At 44.2% G+C, this 19,381-nt stretch overlaps 1 protein-coding gene across 1 annotated transcript in view; it reads left to right on the top strand.

The window, feature by feature from the left end:
• Positions 1-458: 458 nt before the first annotated feature.
• CACNA1C (calcium voltage-gated channel subunit alpha1 C) overlaps positions 459-19,381 on the top strand; it is a 143,998-nt gene continuing 125,075 nt past the window's right edge. Inside the window, exons 1-3 of the mRNA XM_023548982.2 lie at positions 459-648; positions 18,131-18,338; positions 19,225-19,345. Of these exons, the coding sequence (XP_023404750.2) occupies positions 464-648; positions 18,131-18,338; positions 19,225-19,345 (514 nt within the window). The 5' untranslated portion in view covers positions 459-463. The remainder of the gene's footprint in view (positions 649-18,130; positions 18,339-19,224; positions 19,346-19,381) is intronic.

Here is a 19,381-nt window from a genome sequence, read left to right on the forward strand (position 1 = left end):
CTCATTGGCAACTGGTTACTGGTTAAATGTTCAATAAATGTTTCTTATGATTATAATGGAAACCCTGGTGGAGTACTGGTTAAGAGCTACAGCTGCTAACCAGAAGGTTGGCAGTTCCAATCCACCGGGGGCTCCTTGGAAACTGTATGGGGCAGTTTTACTCTGTCCTATAGGGTCACTATGTGTTTGAATCTACTCGATGGCAACGGGTTTTTTTTTTTTTTTTTTGGTTTTATGATTATAATTCCATATCCTTACTTTGCTCTGTCTAGGAGTGGGCGGGAGAGGTGTCATGGGTGGGAGCAGTTTGGGTTTTTCTTTTCCCCCAGTGGTGATAACTATTGTGTTTTCTTTCTCCTCCTCCTTCTTCACCCTCCTCTCATGTCCTTGCTTGCACCCCGCCCCTCTCCTGAACCTGCCAGACACTGCCAATAAAGCATTGCTGGCCCTTTTCACTGCGGAGATGCTCCTGAAGATGTACAGTCTGGGCCTGCAGGCCTATTTTGTGTCCCTCTTCAATCGCTTCGATTGCTTCATTGTGTGCGGGGGCATCCTGGAGACCATCCTGGTGGAGACCAAGATCATGTCCCCCTTGGGCATCTCTGTGCTGAGATGTGTCCGGCTGCTGAGGATATTTAAAATCACAAGGTACTTGGCCCCTCATTTCCTTAGAGAGATGGGACCAGAGAGAAGTTCTTCCTGAGGATGAGGGAGGTGGCAAGACCTGGGTGGGTAGAGCGGTTGCCATTTCTTGAAGAGTCTGTCCTCAGCTCAGTGGAGGGGAGTTTTTATTCATTTTAGATGAGGTATCTTTAGAAACGTCCCCAGGTGGCACAAGCTCTTTTCACCTAGCTGCTAATGTAAGGATTGGCTGTTCAAATTCACCCAGTGGTACAATGGAAGAAAGGCCTGGCGATCCGCTTCTATAAAGATTACAGCCAAGAAAACCCCATGGAGCAGTTCTACTCTGTAACACATGGAGTCGTCATGAATCGGAATCGACTCGATGCTAGCGAGTTTTTTTGAGCATCTTTTAGAAATTCCTTGGGCTGCTAGCATCAAAGACTCAACTTAGTGGCTTAAGCAGAGGGATTTATTCTGTCATGGGAAAGGAGTGCACCGGTTGGCAGCCCAGGTGGCCTCAAGAAAGCTCAGGGACCCACCAGCCCTAGTGCTGACTTTTATCCCCAAGGTCACAAGATAGTTTCTGGAGATTGAGCCATCGTGTTCGAATTAGCGGCAGGAAGAAGGAAAAGGGTAAGGGGCATAAGAGGTACCTACCCACCCTGACGGAGCCAGCCCCTTTACAGAGCTCTCCCAGAAATCTCACCCAAAGGCTTCTAATATGTCTTCTTGGCCTCCCCTAGCTGGTAGGGGTGAGAAATGTAGTCTCTTAGCTGAGCACATTGCTACCACAAATGAACTCAAGATTCCTTAACTGGAGAAGAAGGATAACGGCTATTGCACCACAGATGGCTTTCATTCCTCCATCCACACTTTCACCCCCTCTCCATCTGCCTGTCTATCCACCCACCCAAAGATTGCAATCTCCCTAACTTCCCAGGTAAAGCATGATTCTCACAAAGAGGACAGGCCAGGGGAGGGGGAGTGAAGCGAGCTCTGAGATAATGATTTTCAATTGCATTGTGACCCATCTGGAATTGTGAAATCAATTTATTGGATCACAACCATTTTTTTAAGCAGTTTTATTGAGATATAATTTACATACCATGCAGTTCATCCTTTTAAAGTGTACAATCCAATGCCTTCTTTGGATATTTACAGAGTTTTACAACCATCACCACAATCTAATTTTAGAACATTTCCCTCACCCCAAAAAGAAACTCCATATCTACTCTCCATTTCCTCCGGCCCTAAACCCACTGTCGCCATCAAGTCGATTCTGACTCATAGTGACCCTATATAGAACAGAGTAGAACTGCACCAAAGGGTTTCCAAGGAGCAGCTGGTGGATTTGAACTGCCAGCCTTTTGGTTAGCAGCCAAATGCTTAACCACAGTGCCACCAGAGCTCCAAACCTTAATTTACTTACTCTCTCTATAGATTTGCCCATTGTGGACATTTCATATAAATAGAATCATATAATATGTGGTCTTTTGTGACTGACTTTTTTCACTTAGCATAATGTTTTCAAAGTTCCTCCACATTGTAGAACTTAATTTCTCTTTCTGGCCGAGTAGTAGTCCAGCATTTGGATATACCACACTTGGTTTATCCATTCATCAGTTGGTGGACATTTGGTTTGTTTCTACTTTTTGGCTACTGTGAATAGTGCTCTGTGAATATTCATGTACAAGTTTTTGTACGGATGTATGTTTCATTTCTCTTGGATATATACCTATGAGTAGCATTTCTGGGTCACATGCTAACTTTATATTTAACGTCTTGCGGAATTGTCAAATTGTTTTCCAAGGTAGCTGCACCATTTGACATTCCCTCTAGCAATATATAAGGGTTCCAATTTCTGCACATCCTCACAACCGTCATTTTTAATGGAAGAATAAAATAGAACAGAAAAACATCAGAGGGTCTTGCATGAACATAAACATTGTTTCATCAAAATCTTTAAGATATATATGTGTGTGCATCTGTGTGCATATCTGAAGTGCAGTGTAATATGTATTTCTTACTGCGGGCTGTGGTCAAATAAAGCTTGTCCCTAGAAAGGCCTATCAGAAACACCTGAGGGGAGTTTTTCCAACTTGGTATAAGTCCCCTCCCATTAAGAATCTCTGCTTTGGTAGCCTGATTTGATAACAGGAGCATTGAAACCATCTATTGGATTGTGTCAGAAAAAAAAAAAAAGAGGGCGGAAGTAGGATCAGTATCCTGTGTTCAAGGACCTGGAGCTAAACTCATCATGCTCAGTGTTTTTCTGACCTGGGCTCAGTGAGTCACCAGGGACCTGTGAAGCATCCCTAGGTGTTCTCTTTGCAATTCTCTCAGCAACCACCCTGTGCACACATGCTGCTATGAAGTTGTTGAGGATCAAGGAAGGCAGATTTCCGAAGTGTTCGATTCAGTGCCAAGCACAGGAAGCGCTCAGTAACAAGAAGCTTGTATTATTCTATTTATTACTATTGTTATCATCATCATTATTAGGAGAAGGAAGATGGAGAAAAGCACTAATAGTGGTCTACACACTCACACTTCCTTTTATTTATTGACCCACCCCGCCATATCTACTGTGTCAAGCTCTGAGAGAAAAAAGGTGGATGGCATAAACTGAACCCAGGAGAAACTCACAGTCTGGCTGGGGAGATGGACTTGGTGCACATGAAAAGATTAAAGGAAAATCTAAGTCAGAGTATAATGAGTCGGCAAAACGTAGACGGGAAAAATACCTGCTATGGGAAATTGGGAATAGGAGAGAGTCCCTGGGAAAGGCTTAATATCGAAAGAGGGACTTGAAGGTACACAGAATTTAAATTCACAAGTTTAACACTCTTGAGCCACACCCCTCCTCCTCCTAAAAAAGAAAGAGCTCTTTCTGAATGTTCTGAATATCTTGACATTACGGAAAATCCTTGGTTTAGAAGAAGAGTAGTAGAAATACTAGCAACAGTAATCGTTAACATGCATCAGTGCTTACTCTGTACCAGGTGATGAGATCCCATTGCCTCCATGTATTCATTCAGTGTATCTATACAATCGCCTGTAAGGGAGGGTTGGGAATAGATTACCATTATTATCCTCATTTGTCAGATGAGAAAACTGAGGCTTAGCGAGTCAAGTCACTTGCCCAAGGGCACACAAGCTGGCCAGAGGTAACGCTGCGATTAAATGGCAGGTCTGTCTGACTGCCAGTCCTGTGCCCCCAATCATTCCAATTAACTGCCTTATTGATGGGCCAAACTGTCTTGTTGACTTATGTCCCTGAGACAGGACTTTAAGGATTTTTATATACTGAATCTTCTTGTTAGATAATTGCTGATTCTACTTGCTCCTCCTGGTAAAAGCTATTTTTAACTTGGAATTTTCAGTGCCTCTTAAATAATTCTCAAAAGCTCATGTGTTTTGGTTTTTTTTTTTTTTTTTTAGATTTCTATAGAAAAGAAATCTTGTTCCCAAACATTGTCATAGCATCTTGAAGATTCAACATTTGTTCTATTTTTAATCACCAATTTATTCCTAATCTAAAACTACTGCCAAGAAACCATCTTTTAAAAATCTATTAGAGAGCTTCTAATAGTCCCTCCACAAAAAAGGATTAGTAGTATTTTCAGATCTCTGTAAAGCCTATAAACAGAATAATTTCATTATCTAATTGGAAGTTACTTTAGCAAAGGACATCCTGTTTTCAAGTCTCCAAACCCTCTAGAGACTCATAGTGCTGGGGAATCCCATGCTTTCTCTGAACTTTGTCTCTAAGCTCTGGACTTGTGGGCATAGTACACTCCAGTGACCAAGAAAATGGCTAAAGTATGGGCTCAGGCTGAACATCATGGCCCCTTAAACTGGGCTTTGATTGGGTCATCTATGCGTGGTCCTGCTATCTAGACATGTGTATTTCTCCCTCTTCTTTTAAAATCTCTTCAAGAATAATACTTTGCCATGCCTCAGCACTGGTATGTTGGAGAAATGTTTTTTAGAATGTGGTCTAAACCAGTGGTTGTGATTCTCAAACTTAAGTTCGAGCTCATTCAGGGAACTCATTAAGGGCCCTAGAGATTTTGGCACAACCCCTGGAGGGTTCCATGCTTGTGGTCTAATGACCTCACTTTGAGTAACACTAACCTAATTTCCTGCTGCTGTCCTTTGACCACTCTCTTGTCTTAAAATATGGTCCTTCATATGTAATTGGAAAACTTGATTCTACCTCTCTATTCTCTATACGGGAGTCCTTAACCATGTCAAAATTGTACTTTTGGTAGTTCTTAACTGAGAAAGTACACAATGATAAAGCACTCCAATGAATTCAGCAAAGCTTTTCAACTAACTTGAATGTCATTGATTCCTACACATCTGTATACATTGGTAATATCTGTATACGTTTGACAAGGGTTAGTGTACATGCAAAACAGGCTGTTTATATAGTCTACTATAATGCTTGATGTACTGTGGATTCCTGGATCCCTTCCTATAATTCCAAACTTCCCTTCCCCTACCCAGGGCTCATGGTCCAAGAGTTGGGAACACTGATCTAGACCACTGGGTCTCAACCATGACGTCTTGATACATTGGTATGTCCACAGCAGTTGTACTATATATAGCAAGTAATTTGTTATTGGTGCAGTGGTTGAGCAGCTCTGCTGGTAACCGCAGGGTCAGCAGTTTGAACCCACCAGCCACTCCTTGCGAGAAAGATGTGGCAGTCTGCTTCTGTAAATATTACAGGCTTGGAAACCCTATGGGGCCATTCTACCCAGTCCTACAGTGTCACTATGAATTGTAATTGACTTAACAGCAACAGGGTTTTTTGAGGTTTTTTAAGAACTAAAATACAAAAGTTTGCGAATGATGTACTTTTTTAAAAATAAATAAAAATTAATTCAGGATTGTCCTCATAACACCATCACTGTTCATCACTTGCATTCCCGAATACTTTGATGAAGGGCAAGAACAGGGTGGGGTTACAACTCATACATGCTGCCTGGAGGGAGCCGAGGTCTCTGGTGTATCATTGTGATGAAAATGAACTATTAGCACGCTTAGGTTCCCCATTACATGTGTGTGTTTGGCAAAGTCTGGGAATGCCTAAGAGAGTATATTATGTCTGTGAATATCATCCATCCTATGTATCTCATGAAAAAAAGACGGAACTGGGAACCCTGCACAGGACCATATGTTGATTACTGAGTGCTCGTAGTGCTGTGGCACTATGGCATGGGGACTTATAAAATAGGGGAGACAAGATTCTTACCTCAGTGAGAATAGCCTGCACATGGCCAAAATCTCTGTCATCTTTGGGTGAATTACCCATGACAGTGGGCCTTCCAGCCAGCCACACGATGGATTGAGTTCTTTCTCCTGCTTTAAGGCTTAAAACAAAAAAACAAAAACAAACCCATTGCCGTTGAGTAGAATTCTGACTCACAGAATCCCCATAGGACAGAGTAGAACTGCCCCCATAGGGTTTCCAAGGCTGTAAATCTTTACGGAAGCAGACTGGGCATCTTTCTCCCATGGAGCAGCTGGTGGGTTTGAGCCATCAACCTTTTGGTTAGCAGGTGAGCACTTAACCACTGCACCACTAGGACTCCTTTTGAGGCCCTAAATGTTGCTAAGATTCAATATCTGTTTTGTCTGTGGTTTGTCTGATGTATCATTCTGTGGGGAGGAAGAAGGGCTTCAGTTAGATTAAATCTGGAAATGATTCCAATTTACTAACTGCATCTAATTTTTTATACAGTTGGTTTTTAAGTGTACCAAAATCCCTCCAACCCTTGCTATTTTCGCTCTTAAGCCTGATTCAATCTTCTTTTCTTCTCCTACTGCTTCCCCCTCTGCAGCTTCCCTCCCTGGCCCTGAAATGTTAGATTGGGCTGACTCAGCACACACAGATTTAGTGGTGAATCATGACGACATATGGGCCTCCATAATGTCCCAGGATGAGAGCCTTTTGCCTATCTTCCCAGTTCAGAATGTCGTCATTTCCTGCTAGAGCCTGGCCATGAGCATCAGATCCATTCCCACACCTTCCCACTCACCCCCACCCCCACCTTCTAAGCCTCCTCTCTTCTCAGGACTCCGCGGGGACTCTAAGCTCCTTAGGGGCCATTATTAAAGAGGTATATTTGGCCTTTTCCCAGTTCCCAGGCCAGGGTCTCTGGAGAAGGCGGCTCAGACTTAAGAATGTACGTATTGGCTGTCAGCATGAAGGGCAGGAGGGGGCTGACCAGGGTGGGGCCTAACTGGTATCTCCTATTGGGGATTAGAAGATACAGGTAAGGGTGACCTGAATGTGCTTTCCCCAGTCGTGACTTGTCTGTGGTGCAGGGGCTAAATGGGGGTAACTCTATGGTCCAGAAGCTCAGAGGAGCACCTTCCTAAGGTCTCAACCCCATGCCAAGGTCAAGGCCAGACCTTCTTGCCAGCTTGATCAGGTTGCATTCCTCCACACAGGTTCTGTTCTCAATGTGACCAAGCCTGTTAATGCAAACAGTTAAGAAAAGACGTTTGAACAGGTTAGTCCAAGAAGTGATTCTAAACTGAAACACATAAAATGTGGTTCCCAGCACTGCTGGAATGGAGGGGACAGTAGTAGAGCCAGCTACCAGTAGGAGGTAAACCCTGTAGATTTGGCCTTGGGTGCCAGGCTATCCCATACTCTGACCAGAATAGTCCAGGATCTTCTGTTCAGGTCCTCTTGGTTCAGCATATGCCACACGAATCTCTCCAAGCTCTGTTTTGTCTAAGGGACCAGTGTCCACCTTTACTAGTCCTTGAACATCCACCCCTGGTGTCCATGTGGCAGGCCTTACATGTTAAATGAGTTCTAGCTGCTTCCCCAGGTTCTCTCCCATGGCTCCCATTCCTCCTCACCTCACTCCCTCCCACTCCCTTGGGAATGGTATACCGGAGCCCCACACCACACAGATTTACTGCACGAAATTGGCTTTACAAATGCTCTCCCAACAATAGATCACTGCTGCCAAAATGAGGAATTTTTTTACCCCTGCAGGATGAGAACAGTTGGGACAGGTATAAATTTAGTTATGACCCTCTCTGGGCAGAGAGGAGGTAGAGTGGAGCATTCGCAAAGCACCCGAAAGCTATTGGTCCTGTTGTTTGAAGATCATTTATTTATAGCAAGCTCAACATTCGGCTCTATACCTAGAAGGTAAAGGACCCAGCCCTAAGCTATTTGAAGCAAAAAGTTCACAGGATGAAAGTTCCAATTCAAGGAAGGCTTGGGTCACTTTCTATTGTAGAAGAATTCCACCAATCCCCAAACCCAGAGACAGACCTATAGAAGGGAAAACGAATGGAGATAAAAGTCTCCCCAAACAGGTAGGGGTTTAAAGGAGGAGAGGCAGAGGGAAAAGGTAACAAATGAAGCAGGGTCAGCAAGAAAGAGACTTTAAAGGAAGACTGGGGAGGGAGAAGAAGAAAGGAGGGGAGAGAATTTATGTAACAAAGAAATGGATCCAGTAAAAAGCCCTCAAATGATCCATACTTGAAAGAGAAAACAATGGGCCAGAGTGGGTGGGTCTGGGTGGGCAAAGACATATGCTTTGGAGGAATGATTCAGATCCTCAGGAGAACTGAAAAGAGAAGGTCGATCCCAAGGATGAGTGTAACAGGGGCATGCGTGAGGCTGGGGGAGGTGAGTCTTCAAAGCTGGGCATGTGCCAGCTCAGGAGAGCTGTGGACCCCTTGATGTTGTTAGCTGCCATCCAGTCGGCCCCCTACTCATAATCACCCCATGCACAATGGAATGAACCACAGCCTGGCCCTGTGCCATCCGCCTGATCAGTGGGGGATCGCACCATTGTGATCTATAGGGTTTTCATTGGCAAATTTTCAGAAGTAGCTTGCCAGGCCTTTCTTCCTAGTCCATCTTAGTCTAGAAGTTCTGCTGAAACTGTTCGGCATCATAGCAGCACATAAGCCACTGCTGACGGATGGGTGGTGGCGGTGCATGAGGTGCATTGGCTGGGAATCAAACCAGGCCTCCTGCATGGAAGGCAACAATTCTACCACTGAACCACCAGTGGCAAATCCCCTGATACTGACCGCACCTTCTGAGTGTATGGGCATGTGTATGCACTGTGCTTAGAAGGAAATGCTTAGTTTTCCTGTTTCTCTACAAAGTCCATGACCAAAAGACAGAAAGTCGTATGTTCTGCTGCTGCCTATTTTTCTCCAGTGCTTTCTTTTTTTGGTGCGTGAGTGTGTGCTTCATATTCGTAAGCACTTGGGATGAAAGCCTCAGTTGATTGCTAATATGCCATTAACGCCTCTAGTTTGCCATCAGCTAACCTGTCTTAAAAGGCAATGATTCTAGGACATGAGACCATTTCCCATCTTCAGGCCAATGCAGGTAATAGCCATCGAGAATCAGATTGGCATTAAAGAGGATAGAATCTGAGCATCCTCAGTGCTGCCAGCCATTCCACTTAAATTATATTCCACGTCACCCTGCCCACATCAAAGGCTGCCTGCTGGGCCCCTACAAATGCCATCTATATCAAATATAATGAAGCCCCCACCCCGTACCTGCCATCAGCCAAGGCATGCCAAGCTCAGAATCCAGCTCCTGTCCCTGAACCCTATTAGTGTTCTCTGCCACAGTGCCATTTCAGCAATCCTTTTGTCTCTGTCTTGTAGAGAGTATATAAAACATGTCCAATCATTTGCACATTAGGGATGGGCAGCCTTCTGTTCAGCAAGCTGGGCACCCTCATGGTGCCAGGCCACTGGCACTAGCTCTGCTCCTTTAATCCTGCTCCAAATGATCGGAAAGTACAGGTGGCAGGCCAGCCACGGGGCAGAACTTCACCTTGCCCGTGTTAAGTGAGAAGCAACAGGTTGAAGACAAACAGCATAAACAACCATGATCTCCATTTTCTTAACTGTGTTCTTAGTCAAAGTGCAGGGCCTTTTCAGCCCAGATGTGTTTCATGTGGAGGATGACTGGTGCCAGTGTACCCAGCTTAAACAAAGGCTCAAGCCTGGGACCATTGGCATTAAGCCAGCAGGATGAGAGTTCTTCCCTCAGGAAGACTTGTGTTCGCAGTGCTCTTTTGGAAGGCCTACCCCCAAGGGTCTCAAAGCCATCACAACCCTGTAGGGCAAACTGGTATGTGTTAGTTGGCGCGTGGCCTGCCAATGGAACAAGATATTTAAAGTCAAAACTCTCAGAAACTGTACCCATGGATTTAGGGAAGCTGTGGGAATAGAAATAATATGGAGGAGGTTCAGATAGCCGCTCCTCACTGTTGGACAAAGTATGTTTGACTTGGGTGTGTGCAGGAGAGGTTCAAGCCCCGCCACCCCTGCTCCCATCTCACAACACACACAAACACAGAAATGTCTGGGTAACCCCTGTCTCTTTCCCTTTCTCCCAATATAATCAATGCATCACATTTGTAATAAGATTTATTTATTCATTCATCAAAATATTCATTTATCAGCTGCTTTGGGCCAGGCACTATTCTGAGCACAAAGGATGTAACAGTGAACAAAAGTAATGAAGCCCTTGCTCTCGTGGACCTTAGGTTCTGGTGGAGGGAAGAAGAAAATAAACAATTTATACATATATATATATGTCAGGTAGGGGACAGTAGTATAAACAAGTAGGGTAAGGGACTAGAGAGTGGGGCTATCTTACATAGTGTGGCCAGAGGAGACTGCTCTGGCATGTGGCATGTGAGCAGGGACCTGGAGGAAGTAAAGGAGGGAGCCACACAGATTTCAGGGGAAAGCCCTGCAGATAGCAAGAACAGCAAGAACCAAGGCAGAAGTGGTTTGGAAGCTGGATGAGCAGTGAGGAGGCCAGCGTCGCTGCAGTAAGTGATGGTGGAAAAAGTAGGGATCAAATTTCCTAGGGCCTGTTGGGCTACTCCCAGAAGGACAGTAAGCAATAGGGGGGCTTTAAGCAAAGTTGCCGCCACCTTCCTGTGCATTTGTCCCACTGTGGTGGCTTGTGTGTTGCTGTGATGCTGGAAGCTATGCCACTAGTATTTCAATGCCAGCAGGGTCACCCATGGTGCACAGGTTTCAGTGGCGCTTCCAGACTAAGACAGACTAGGAAGAAAGGCCTGAGTATCTACTTCTGAAGATGAGCCAATGAAAACCTTATGGATCAAACAGAATATTGTCTGATATAGTGCTTTAAAATGGGCCCCTGTCTTAGTTATCTAGTGCTGCTATAACATAAATACCACAAGTAGATGGCTTTAACAAACATAAATTTATTTTCTCACAGTTTAGGAGGCTAGAAGTCTAAATTCAGGGTGCCAGGTCTAGGGGAATGCTTTCCCTCTCTCTGTCGGTTCTGGGGGAAGGTCTGTGTCTCTTCAGAGCTTCTGCTCCTGGGCAGTCTTCATGTGCTTGGCATCTTTCTGCTGACTTGTTTAATCTCTTTTATATCTCAAAAGAGATTGACTGGAGATAGACCCTAATCCTGCCTCATTTACATAACAAACAGAGCCTTATCCTCATTAACATAACCTAATCCTGCCTCGTTAACAAAACAAACACAACCCATTCACAAACAGGATTATAACCACAGGTGGAGGTTAGGATTTACAACATGTATTTTAGGGGACACAATTCAATCCACAACAGCCCCCTAATGCTGGAAGGCACTCAAAATACACAGCGGCCACAACAATGGACTACCACATACCAACAACCATGAAGATGACGCAGAAGCAGGACCAGGTGACGGCTCTTTCTGTTATACGTGGGGTCACCATGATTCACAGCCAATTCAATGACAACAACAACACAGCAGAGTTGAGGCTTGATGTGACTGAAATATTTTAACAGGACCCCTCCCACTGCTGTGTGGAGAATAGCTGTAGGGAGCAAGGGATGAAGCAAGACGACTAGTTAGGAGGCTTTTGCAGAAATCTGAATGAGAGATGCTGGTGGATTGGACTAGGTGATAGAGGTAGTGGAAAAGAGATCAAATTTGGGATTTGTTTTTAAGGTAGAGGCACAAGATTTGCTGATGTGAGGTGTGAAATCAAGAAATGAAGGATGATTCCAAGGATTTGTGCGTGAGCTGAAAACTGCAGTTACCATTTACTAAGGAAGATGATGGAGTTCTGTCACACCACAAATCTTGATGTTATGAACCACCATTCTATTGACTAAGAAAAGTTCAGACTTTAGGATATTCTTTAAGGAAGGGAAGATGGGACCGTGGGGTCGGCGTGGGAAAAGAGTTCTCACTTTTAATCAAATGCTGGCCTGTTGCTGATCCCTCTTATACCCACTCCACTCCGAATGCCTCTAGATTATTCAGTATCTGCCATTTTTCATGTCCCAGCTTTCCAGCAGAGTTCTCCTCCGATGGAAGACTTAATTTGTTTCTCTAGAACCCCAGGCACTCCAAGGGGGCTCCTAGCCAGGAAATGTTCCTCCCACATCACCTTCCCCTTCTGCCTCCTAATCTGGTCCACTCTGCCAAACTTCTTTCCCATTCATGGTGATTTTCCCTCTGGAGTCTGCGGGGAGCTTCCTTGTCTGTCTCCCTTGGGCATGGCTGTCAGGCTGTCTGAACCTCAGCTATAAGCCTGGTTTGAGTTACTTTTCTCCTGTCTACGTGCCTTATGAAAATCAAGGCTCTAACCTTCCCTGACCATTAAGGATTTTCCAGAATATTCCATGACAGTTGAACACACAGAGGATCTCTAGGGGGCCCTGTGGCTTCAATCCAGCATGCAAACACTGTCCCTTCTGATCCAGCCAGAAATTCTCGTTGTAATTATGCTCTAAAGTCATTGATTCCTAAATAGCAGTTGACTGAAAGTATTGGACTGGCTGCAGAAGAATTACCCAAGCCCCAGGGCCAGAGATTATGATTTCAGGATTCCAGGATGGGACCTGGGAGTCAGTATTTAGAAAATAACAAGGCTCAGCTGGTTTTGGTCACCAGGCAGGTTTGGGAACACTGCTTTACATATAAGAGGGGAGAGTGCTATGTCTCCAGAGAGGTCCTATTACTTCTCAGTTTATAATTGCAGGACAATTACTACAACCTCTAGGCTACTGGGGTGCCAAGCAGTCTGTCACACATACTGGGTTGTGCAGAATTTATTTGACTACAAAGGAGGGGAGGGTGGAGGGGAAAAAATTTCTTGGTCTCCGTCCCCAAGAACTCAGAGCCTATTTATTGAGACAAGGCCATCACGCCTAAGAGCATTTATAGCACCGACACAAATAAATGTGCATTAGTATTCTGCCAACAAAGGGGATGTGACTGGCAGGCAAAATAGAGGTGGGGAAAGGCTGAATTTGGGAAGCAGAAAGGAGCATTAAAAGCTCCAGGTTGGGAAGAAGTTCATGTTTACATCCAAACTATTGACCTACCTGCTTCTGACAATAAGAAACCGTTCTCTGGAGGGAAGTGCCTGGGTTGGGGGTGAAGCTGCAGGCTGTCATGGAGGTGGTTAGCATGCTGCTCACTTAGGAAGCAAAACCAATTCGCTGTATAGGTAATGAGCTGGGAATTTCTTAAGTAGAGGGGATCAAAATTCTGACCTGGAAGGCAGGCCAACCAGGGTAGAGCTATAAGGAAATGGAGATTGTTCTGGTCTTGCACTTGCTCCAGTTTGGGGCCATATGCCTTTTGCTAAGGAGCCCTGGTGGCACAACAGTTAAGCACTCGCTGCTAATTGAAAGGTTGTCAGTCTGAACCTACCCAGCCACTCTGCAGGAGAAAAGACCAGGTGATCTACTCCTGTAAAGATTACAGCCTAGAAAACCCTATGGAGTAATTCTACTCTGTCGCATGGGGTTGCTATGAGTCGGAATTGACTCAATGGCACACAACAACGCCTCTTGCTACGATCCATTTCCTTATCCCAAACTGACCATTTCACAGATGCCCAAGCTAAATCCAGTAGCCATAAGTAGGTACCCCACACACATATACTTTTCCAAGAGAAAGGGATTTTCCATGGGCTATAGTAAAGGGGGGAAACCCTGGTGGTGTAGTGGTTAAGTGCTACGGCTGCTAACCAAAAGGGTCGGCAGTTCGAATCCACCAGGCGCTCCTTGGAAACTCTATGGGGCAGTTCTACTCTGCCCTATAGGGTCACTATGAGTCGGAATCGACTCGACTGCGGTGGGGTTTTTAGTAAGGGGTTGCTATAAGTTGGAATCGACTCGATGGCACTGGGTTTGGTTTTTTGTTTTTTTATAGTAAAGGGCCTTTGTATTGGTGGTGCAAATGGTTTGCACGTGACTACTGACCTAAAATATTGGTGGTTTGAACCCAACCAGCACTGCCATGGAAGAAAGGCCTGACATTCTGCTTCTGTAAAGATTGTAACGAAGAAAACCCTATGGAGCAGTTCTACTCTGTAACACACACAGTCACCATGAGTAGGAATTGACTCAACAACAGGTTTGGGGTTTTTTTGGTGTTAACAGTGAAGGAGCCTCAGTGACTGTAAGGAGAGTATGTCTCTGATCAAGGCAGAGCTCCCTATCCCACTCACGGGAGAGCTGTTCCCAGTGGGGGTGATGGGTTTGCTATAATCCAGGATTTCCCAAGCTTTCCTGGTTATAAGAGTTCTATGGGATGCTACAGAGATCGCATGATAGAATTTTGCAAGACCGACTTCTTCATTGCAAATACCCTTTTTCAACAACATAAATGGTGACTATACACTTGGACCTCACTGGATGGAAAACACAGGAATCAGATTGACTACATCCATGGAAAGAGACAATGGAAAAGCTCAGTATCATCAGTCAGTACAAGGCCAGAGGTCTACTGGGGAACAGACCAACTTGCTCATATGCAAGTTCAAGTTGAAGCTGAAGAAAACTAAAACACATCCACGAGAGCCAAAATATGACCTTGAGTATATCCCACCTGAATTAGGAGACTGTCTCTAGAATAGATGTGATGCATTGAACACTAATGACCAAAGAGCAGATGAGTTGTGGGAAGACATCAAGAACATCTTACATAAAGAAAGAAAAATGTCATTAGAAAGACAGGAAAGAAAAAAAAAACTGAAGTGGATGTCAGAAGAGACTCTGAAAGTTGCTCTTAAGTGAAGAGTAGCTAAAGTGAAAGGAAGAAATGGTGAAGTCAAAGAGCTTAACAGAAGATTTCAAAGGGCAGCACAAGAAGACAAAGTAAAATATTTTAATGAAATATGCAAATACCTGGAGTTAGAAAACCAAATGGGAAGAACATTTACAGCATTTCTCAAGCTGAAAGAACTGAAGAAAAATTTCAAGCCTCAGGTTGCAATTTTGAAGGATTCTATGGGCAAAATATTGAATATTAAAGCAGATAGAAGAAATACACAAAGTCGCTGTACCAAAAAGAATTGGTTAACATTCAGCCATTTCAGGAGGTAGCATATGATTGTCATGGATTGAATTATGGCCCCCCAAAAACGTGTGTGTCAACTTAGTTAGGCCATGATTCCCAGTATTCTGTAGTTGTCCTCCATTTTGTGATTGTAATTTTATGTTAAAGAGGGTTAGGGTAGGATTGTAACACCCTTACCGGGTCACATCCCTGATCCAATGTAAAGGGAGTTTCCCTGGGGTGTGACCTGTACCACCTTTTTTCTCTCAAAAGATGAAAAGGAAAGGGAAGTGAGCAGAGAGGGGGACCTCATACCACCAAGAAAGCAGTGCCAGGAGCAGAGCCCGTCCTTTGGACTCGGGGTCCCTGCTCAGAGAAGCTCCTATTCCAGGGGAAGATTGATGAGAAAGCCAACAGAGAGAGAAAGCCTTCCCCTGGAGCCAACACCCCAAATTTGGACTTTAAACCTATTTCTGTGAAGAAATAAATTTCTCTTTGTTAAAGCCATCCGCTTGTGGTATTTCTGTGATAGCAGCACTAGATAACTAAGACAGCAATCAAGAACTGATGGTACTGAAGGAAGAAGTCCAAGCTGCACTGAAAGCATTGGTGAAAAATAAGGCTCCAGGAATTGACTGAATACCAACTGAGATGTTTCAACAAACAGATGCAGCACTGGAGGTGCTCACTCATCTATGCCGAGAAATTTGGAAGACAGCTTCCTGGCCAACTGACTGGAAGAGATCCATATCTGTGTGCATTCCAAAGAAAGTTGATCCAACAGAATGCAGAAATTATCAAACAATATCATTAATATCACACACAAGTAAAATTTTCCGAAGATCATTCAAAAGCAGTAGCAGGAGTACATCCACAGTACATACCAGAAATTCAAGCCAGATTCAGAAGACAACCTGGGACAAGGGATATCATTGCTGATGACAGATGGATCATGGCTGGCTGAAAGCAGAGAATACCAAAAAGATGTTTATCTGTGTTTTATTGGCTATGCAAAGGCATTCAAGTGTGTGAATCATAACAAATTATGGATAACATTGCAGAAATGGGAATTCCAGAACACTTAATTGTGCTCATGCGGAACCTGTACATAAAGAGCCTATCATTTGAACAGAGCAAGGGGATACTGCATGGCTTAAAATCGGGAAAGGTGTGCATCAGGGTTCTATCTTTTCACCATACTTATTCAATCTGTATGCTGACTAACTAATACAAGAAGCTGGACTATATGAAGAAGAACAGGGCGTCAGGATTGGTGGAAGACCCATTAACAACCTGCGAAATGCAGATAACACAACCTTGTTTGCTGAAGGCGAAGAGGACTTGAAGCATGTACTGATAAGATCAAAGTAAGGATTATACCTCAAAGTGAGGAAAATAAAAATCCTCACAACTGGACCAATAAGCAACATCATGATAAATGGAGAAAATATTGAAGTTGTCAAGGATTTCATTTTACTTGGATCCACAATCAACACCCATGGAAGCAGCAGTCAGGAAATCAAACAATGCATTGCATTGGGCAAATCTGCTGCAGAAGTCCTCTTTAAAGTGTTAAGAAGCAACGATGTCACTTTGAGGACGAAGGTGTACCTGATCCAGGCCATGATATTTTCAATCACATTATATGCATTCGAAAGCTGGACAATGAATAAGGAAGAACAAAGAAGAATTGATGCCTTTAAATTATGGTGTTGGCAAAGAATGTTGAATATACCATGGACTGCCAGAAGAATGAACAAGTCTGTCTTGGAAGAAACACAGCCAGAGTGCTCCTTAGAAGGGAGGATGGTGATACTTCATCTCATGTACTTTGGAAATGTTATCAAGAGGGACTAGTCCCTGGGGAAGGACATCATGCTTGGTAAAGTAGTGGGTCAGCAAAAAAGAGGAAGAAGATGAACTGACACAGTGGCTGCAACTATGGGCTCAAACATAACAATGATTGTGAGGATGACACAGGACCATGCACTGTTTGGTTCTGTCGTACATAGGATTGCTATGAATCAGAACCAACTCAACGGCACCTAACAGCAACAACAATAACGTGGGATGTTTATTAAAAATACAGATTTCTGGGCCCAAACTAGAGAAAATTGAATCAAAATTTCCAGGGAGAAGTTTTTTTGTTTGTTTATTTCTTGTTTTGTTTTGCTTTATTTTAAACCAATTCTTAGGGCAAGATACATTTGGAAAACCTACTTCACCATGTACCCTCTTTTACCCCTGAATGACCTAACATATACCTCTGTGAGGCCGCTGCTGCCTAAGTGAACTAAGACCAGCATTCTTGAAAAAAAAAATCTTTTTTTTCTGTTTAAAGACCAATAGTGATAACAACAGTTACTAACCTATATCAACTCTGTAGCAGTATAGCCCACATTATGTGCTCTTGTTAGCTGCCATGAAGTCAGTCCAGGACTCATGGTGACCCCGTGCACAACAGAACAGAATGCTGCCCAGTGCTGCACCATCCCCATGTGGGTTGTGGGTTGAACCATTGTGATCCATAGGGTTGTCATTGGCCAATTTTCAGAAGGAGATAGCCAGGCCTTTCTTCTGTCTAAGTCTGGAAGCTCCACTGAAACCTGTTCAACATCACAGCAACACAAAAGCCTCCAGTGACAGATGGGTGGTAGTTTTGTGTGACGTACGTTGGCCAGGATTTAAATCCAGGTCTCTCCCATGGGAGGGGAGAATTCTACCACTGACCCACCACTACCCCCTCCATACTGAGGGCTTTTTTGTGTTTCTCGTAGAGTCCTCCAAGAACCTAATGAAGTATATGCTACTGTTATCTCCATTTTTTTCAGATGGGCAGACAGAAAAAAATGGAAGTTAAATGGCTTGCCCAAAGGCACACGCAGCAAGCAATTGGCAGAGCTAGATCGGAGCTCAGGCCTCTGATGCCTGAGCTCCCTCGCTTCATCATTACACTGATGCTGGGACCTTAGCTTAACTAGCTCCACACTTGAATTGTGAGCTCTTGGGCTCACCACCACCACCACCTACCCCCAAGGAAAGGGAAAAACAGGAGGGTATTGATATTTTTCTTACAATCTCTAGTAGGTGTGTGAATGTCGAATGATGCTAAAGAAAGCAAAGGAAAAGAAGGCTAATCTCCCTCGTATCGGCCCTCAGGTACTGGAATTCCTTAAGCAACCTGGTGGCATCCCTACTGAACTCCGTGCGCTCCATTGCCTCCCTGCTGCTGCTCCTGTTCCTCTTTATCATCATCTTCTCCCTCCTGGGAATGCAGCTCTTTGGAGGAAAGTTCAACTTTGATGAGATGCAGACCAGGAGGAGCACATTCGATAACTTTCCCCAGTCTCTCCTCACTGTGTTTCAGGTATGGCCTCTTCTCTGATGTAATTATGGCCGGAAGGGTGCCTGAGTGGTGGGGAGGAGGGAGAAAGAGCCTGGAAAAGGTGGTGGAAAGCTTCATCTTTCACTGGGTAGCCAAAGCCAGCCTGGATCAGCCATAGAGGGTCCGTGCCAAAGAAAGCCTTGAGTTCTTTCTACAGTTTCTTCTACCCCAAGCCCCCATGGAATTCTCCCGTTGGATGGACCATTGGAAAAAAATCTAACTGAGTCCTTTAAAAACTCTTAGCCATGGAATCCGTTAGTCAAGTAAATTCATACGTGAAAGCCCAAAGCATGAACAAAGAAAAGCAGAACCGCTCTTGTTGGGGTAGGAGAGGGTGATGGAGCTCTTTTCTTTCCTACTCATCATGCATGGCTCTTGAAAAAAATATAACTAGCCCATCAAATTTGTGATTTCATAGATATTTTTGCTTAGGACAAGACTAAAGTAGAAGATGGTACCCAATGACTAATGTTTGGGGAAAACCAGGGTAGCATATTACCCTCTCAATGAACATATTCACATTGTAAAGGGGCTCTTGATGCCTTAACCCACAGAAAGGCTAATGGTGGTCATGTCATGTATTGTATGTATGTGGATAGTAGGAGATATTTTGACCATAAACCCCTTTCATTCTTCACTCCTCAAACTATGCAGGTAGCCACGTACTTTGTCTAAGAATTAGAGTCAAACTTGCCCAGGTCAATAGCTGAGAGCCCCTGGGGAGGAAAACTGGGGGCCAGGAGGAGGGAAAGAGGTGGAAAAGAGATTTTGGATATTTTTATTAACATAGTGGGGCAGGGCAGGGGAGTTTTGGGGTTTGCTGTTGGTCTAACGCTGTGTCCCTTATTGGTGGGAATGTGTCATTCAGATCCTGACCGGGGAGGACTGGAATTCGGTGATGTATGATGGGATCATGGCTTATGGCGGCCCCTCTTTTCCAGGGATGTTAGTCTGTATTTACTTCATCATCCTCTTCATCTGTGGAAATTGTATCCTTTGCTACTGCCTCCCACCCCTGCTGCACT

Source organism: Loxodonta africana, chromosome 4 (genome assembly GCF_030014295.1).
Source record: "Loxodonta africana isolate mLoxAfr1 chromosome 4, mLoxAfr1.hap2, whole genome shotgun sequence".
NCBI lineage: Eukaryota > Metazoa > Chordata > Mammalia > Proboscidea > Elephantidae > Loxodonta > Loxodonta africana.